The following is a 6,188-nucleotide window of genomic DNA, read 5'->3' on the forward strand; positions in this document are numbered from 1 at the left end:
CGGCATGTGAAGAGGGAAAAATACATCATTTATCCGAGTTTAATGCCACGGCCCGTCTCAACTGACTATACAATAGACATTTTCTTCAGAAGTGTGACCATGTCAGCGGCATCGTTCGGGCATTTCGTTAGTATGGTGCTAAAGTCGCGACTTTCTGTGGAATTCAAGTTATTGGAGTGTAAAATAGGGCCTGAGGAGGACGTGACGCAGCTGCAGGTCGAGATGGAGAACCAAGCCACTCTTCAGAGGATGGATCCACGGCCCGTCTCAACTGACTATACAATATATTTTGACTTAGAATGCGTGGACATGTCAGCGGCAGCGTTCAGACGTTTCGTTAGTTTGGTGATACAGTCGGGACGTTCTGTGAATTGTCGGTTATTTCATTGTACAATAAAGCCTAAGAAGGACGTGAGAAACCTGATAGTGGAGATGGAGAACCAGGCTGCTCTCACCATGACGCATTTCGTGAAGCATCCATACAAAGATTGGGACATTACGTTCCTCATAAACGTAAAAGGTAGGTTCCATACACACAATCCCTTTGAATATATATTTAATGAACACATTTAAACTATAATTGCTTGAGATCACTTAATATGTCTGCTTACATTAAGAGTTTCTTTTTCAATACAGTTTATGACGATCTGCAAATAATTTCAATTAGCATTTATCAGGGTAGATAAACATTAAATTACATTCTAGTTCAAAATTGTAGTAATACATTTAAGATGTTTTTTTCTTACTAAACAACTGTATAACTGTGCCTTAACTTGATTTTTTCTATGATTTACTGATGATTTACATATTTTCAAGCTCTTTAAATACGAAATTCGACAAATGCTGCCACTGTAAATAAACGTATATTAAATATCTATGTTAGGCTTTCATTTGCAACACATGTTTTCTTTATAATAACTACAAGTTAAAGTGCATATATCATAGATAAATTACATGTAAGTTACGCTTACTTCGACCACTACCAGTAATACACGAGCGCGAAGTACGAAATATGTATAGTTTAAGATACGGGGGTCGTGTGTGCGGTAACTGTTTGCATGATCTGGTCTGAGCAACTGTACAATAAGTCACCTGTTTATATTGGCTTTCAGAATTAAAACAAAATCATGGTCGGGTTACTCAAATCGGCCATTTTTTTATGTTTTTCTTTAATTTCTGAACTGAATACCGTCTTGAAAGTTTGCTTGAACAATCTTTGGTACAACAGTCATGTCAAGGTAGAAAACATGAAAAAAGAATTACCTCGATTTCCAGGCCGTTGAATTGCTAGATCGACTTTTTTGTAAAATGCTGCTAATCGGTAAAGGATATTAAATTGTTCATTTAAAAAATATATTATTGTTTCCGAAGAAAACGCATCAAAAAAACTTTGAAATGGAAAATAATTTTAGGCCACTAGACCGCTAACTTTACGCTGCGATGGCTGCCAAGGCAGCTGAGCAGCTAGATCGACTTTTTGGAAAAATGCTGATAATCGCTACAGGATGTAAATTTGTGCATACAACCGTTAATAATAATAATAAAAAGCCTACCTACCCTACCTATTTTTGTAAAGGATGTAACCCTAACCAAACCATTGTCTTGGGGACTTAAGCAAATTGTAGTTGGCTGTTAGCGGCAAGCGTATGGCGTTATAGCATATACACGGTGATAATGCATAGCGATTTTTTCCGTCTTTGATACATAAACTAGAGTTAGACAACCAGGGACAGGGTTGAGGCTTAGAGAATATGCAAAATCACATATGTATTAGGTTAGAATACAGATAGATGATTCCTGTAGAAGAATAAAAGAAGATATAATAAGATTGCAACAAAAAGACAGGGTTATAAAATTCTCCACAGCCCGATGGGATTTTTGAAAATGCATTAAATAAAACTAAATAAAGAAGAGTATCAAAATACGCCCAAAATGTACTATTTCGGACTTGAAATTGTTAAGATTTTTTGGGGGGGAATACCCGACCCTCATCCCCTGAGAACACGTTCAACTTAATACATTTCGATTCTGAGGGATAGGCGCTAGTAAAAAGGTTTACGCGCATAACCCTGGATCCACCCTCTGCCATTCCATAGCTAATGCCTATAATGCTATAATGTTATTATACTTTTAATCGTCTTTGAAAAGTGAAATATTACAGTAGATGTGTTATGAATGCTCAGTATGTACACGTGAATGCAAATAGGCAGCATGATGATAATGATGATGATGATGATGATGATTATGGTGGTGGTGGTGGTGCTGGTGGTGGTGGTGATGATGATGATGATGATGATGATGATGATGATGATGATGATGTTTGAATTTAGATATCTTTGTTCCAGATAAGATGACGCGTTTTCAGAGAGTACGAAGGTTTTTTGGATTCATGAAAACAAAGTGAAATAAAGTTCTAAGGAACTTGTATACCAACATGTTCTTCAAACGTTCAGCATTGACGGCCCACTGCTTTTATCAGAGAAAATGACCGACAAATATGTGGTTCTTATAGCTTCGTAGAAGCGTATTGTCCGAAATAAAACCCGCTATCAAATAGAAGTTCTTAAACGGCGATTCATTTTGATGATTAATGACCAAATATGTTAATGAAACTGTTTACATTTTTTTCAATTCTTTCAGTGGCTTAAAAATGAGTCTAAAGTGTGTTGTTGTTGTATATAGAGTTTGATCTGTTTGTATATGCCTTGCAAATAATAGTGATTTCAGAGTGGATTATTACTGTGAATAGAGTTCTATTTCTTAGCATAATCATAATGATTCTAATGTGTGTTGTTGTTGTATATAGTGTTTGATCTGTTTGTATATGCCTTACAAGCTCTATTATGATTTCAGAGTGCATTGATATTGTAAATAGAGTTTTATTTATTAACACGCAAATGAATGTTTTGTACGATAGAAAAAGATTTTAAAGGACTCGTTCATATTTTATAGGGTAAGACATCAGACAGCAATAGTTCTTGTGAAATGTGAACAAAATGCTGGTAACAAAGATTAAATAATCAGAAAAGAGCTCTCTTGCTAATAATTATTTTCAGCTAGGATTCAGAAAAGAGCTCTCTTGCTAATAATTATTTTCAGCTATGATTCACAAAAGAGCTCTCTTGCTAATAACTATTTTCAGCTAGGAATCACAAAAGAGCTCTCTTGCTAATAACTATTTTCAGCTGGGATTCACAAAAGACCTCTCTTGCTAATAATTGTTTTCAGCTAGGATTCACAAAAGAGCTCTCTTGCTAATATTTATTTTCATCTGGATTCACAAATTTCTGCTCAAATGAGTATCTTTTAGTTGTAGGTTGTTTGCTTTTGTTCAACAAGTTAATAGCTGAATTTCAAGTCATTAGAAAATTAGTGCCATATTAAATATGTGGGTGAAACCGTTTAATGTACATTATGAAATAATTGTGTTATTTTGAATATATATTGTACGATATAGTGTGTTTTTATAGATTTTTATTTGTATAAATATGTCATGTGCATTATAGTGATGTTTATTATATGCCTATCTATTTCCTTTTTCATATCCAACAATGAAAATACAGCACGCCGTATTGAAAAATCCATATCACCATACTGTCGTTTTCTGATTCCGTATCATGCTAGTACGGTGTGTGTGTAGTCATTGAACTTCTTTCGCGTCGCTAAAACAGCAATACTGATACAACTTGTCAACTTTTAGATACACAACATAGCCTTATTTTACTTACGCCACCAATAGCACGTAAATAATCAGGAACATAGTATTCAAAGAAATATTTGGATAAGCTCGAAGCAGAAAACACTTCCGATCTATCTAGACAACTAGTTGTTTGCCAATTCGAAGATCATTAATTGTAGCATTATCATAAACATAAGTAGCTCACCAATACAAAAAGAAGACGAATTTGCGTGATCGATAGTTATAGCGATTGACCCACGAACTTACCTCAATTCTGCATATTATAATCAAAAATTCCTACGAACATTCACTTTTGTTAAAAAGGCCGCGTTACGTCTTCCGGAAATGACGATTTGTTTATACTCGTAAAATAAGTACTTTTTGTGCAGTGACATATAATAATTGTTTTTGTATTAGCAATTTTTTGTTCATTTTGCCGAGATATACAACATTTTCTTCTTATTTTGCTCAATAAAGTGAATTCTGGAATGTATGACTTGTTTCGCTGTAGTTGCTTTTCTTAAATTCAATACACAAGAGGACGTAACATATTCATACACGCAAGCCATTCTATAGTTGACCATTTGACGGATAGCGGTAAAATTAAATCAAATTAAAACCGAAAAATAAAAAAAGGATTAAATGGTAAGGTATATAATAAATTGAATATTACGATAGGACGCTTTTCTGATGATCTGTATCACGTCTCGTTCGATGTGTAGACACGTATCCGTCTCGATCAACGGACACATGTTAACACACCGAACTCGACGTGATGCAGGTCACCAGAAAAGCGTCCTATAGTTATCCCATATGTCTGGTAGTTCTGTGTTTTAAATGATTTTGTATTATTCATTAAATCTATAGTTCAGTGTAACTGTTAGTTTACTTACATTGTGCTGATTCTAGAGTTCATCGTCACTGCAAGTTAAGGTTTTGTTGTGTTTATGTTTGAAGCGTTTTCACAAGCAAAAGTGTAACCTTATTGTCAAATAATGCACAACTTTATTCAATGTGTTCCGGAAAAGTGTTAATAAGCGAGCCCTTAACGATGGTTTAAACTTATTTCCTGAATGAATTGAATACAAGTGTACGTTGTATGATGACAATTTTTCAAGTGTCCAAGTAATAAAATCACATGCTTAATACCGGTATAAATAACGGGAAAGACCGCACTAATTGTTTACTATACTAGACACTGATGACTATCTATTTTTGAAACTTTTGACTTACTACATTTAAAACTAAAGATTAACTGCCCTTACTGCTTTTGTTACTGATATATTAATACATTTGACATTAATGACTAACTTCATTTTACAATAATGACTTACTGCATTTGAAACTTATGATCTTCCACATTTTACACTAATGGCCAACTTCATTTCACACTAATGGTTTACTTCATTTTACACAAATACCTTGCTACATTTTACAGTAATTACCTACTATATTTTAAATACACTAATGACCAACTACATTTCACACTAATAGTTTACTTCATTTTACACAAACACCTTGCTACATTTTACAGTAATTACCTACTATATTATAATTACACTGATGACCAACTACATTTAACACATATGGCTTACAACATTTCTAACTAATGACTCATTACATTTTACACTACTTACCTACTACATCTACACAAATGACATACTACATTTCACACTAATTTCTCATTACATTTTATACTACATACCTACTACATTTTACACTAATGACATACTACATTTCCCACTAATGACATACTACACTTCAAACTAATGACTCACTACATTTTACACTACATGCCTACTACATTTCACACTAATGACATACTACATTTTACACTACTTACATACTTCATCTTACACTACTTACCTACTACATTTTACACTAATGACATACTATATTTCACACTAATGACTCACTACATTTTACACTACATGCCTACTACATTTCACACTAATGATACACTACATTTCACACTACTTACATACTTTATCTTACACTACTTACCTACTACATTTTACACTAATGGCATACTCTATTTCACACTAATGACACACTACATTTTACACTACATGCCTACTACATTTCACACTACTTACATACTACATCTTACACTACTTACCTACTACATTTTACACTATTGACATACTCTATTTCACACTAATGTCTTACTATTTTTGACGCTAATGGATAACTACAGTTTACACATGTACAATTCTTCATTTGACCTAGTTTTCATTCGTTTTGATACATATGAACATTTATCTGTATATTTCGAAATATTTCATTATTCCCTCGTCACGAAAATGATTCATATAGGAATATCCTTGTTTAATGTTAACGAGTCCTCTCATGATTAATGGGAAATTAAAGTCCCAATATATCAATACATGTATTTATGTGCAAGAATGTATTTGTATTTGTAAATATGTAATGGTTAGCAATGATTTGGTTTTTGATGACATTTTATATGTTTCTGTTATTTGGATTTGATATATGTATATATCCTGAA

The 6,188-nt window shown here is 33.4% G+C and overlaps 1 protein-coding gene across 1 annotated transcript; it reads left to right on the forward strand.

Annotated features, from left to right (window-relative positions):
* Nucleotides 1-13: 13 nt before the first annotated feature.
* On the forward strand, nucleotides 14-4,480 carry LOC128219125 (uncharacterized). The gene is made up of 2 exons (XM_052926979.1): nucleotides 14-520; nucleotides 2,346-4,480. The coding sequence occupies exons 1-2, from the start codon at nucleotides 43-45 to the stop codon at nucleotides 2,402-2,404; spliced, it is 537 nt and encodes a 178-aa protein (XP_052782939.1). The 5' UTR covers nucleotides 14-42; the 3' UTR covers nucleotides 2,405-4,480.
* Nucleotides 4,481-6,188: the final 1,708 nt, after the last annotated feature.

Source organism: Mya arenaria, chromosome 1 (assembly GCF_026914265.1).
Source record: "Mya arenaria isolate MELC-2E11 chromosome 1, ASM2691426v1".
Lineage (NCBI taxonomy): Eukaryota > Metazoa > Mollusca > Bivalvia > Myida > Myidae > Mya > Mya arenaria.

Excerpts from the sequence above, each read along its gene's own strand:
- LOC128219125 (XM_052926979.1), top strand. The coding sequence starts at position 43 with ATGCCACGGCCCGTCTCAACTGACTATACAATAGACATTTTCTTCAGA. Across the intron at positions 521-2,345 it reads GTTCCTCATAAACGTAAAAG|ATAAGATGACGCGTTTTCAG; the intron begins GTAGGTTCCATA and ends TCTTTGTTCCAG.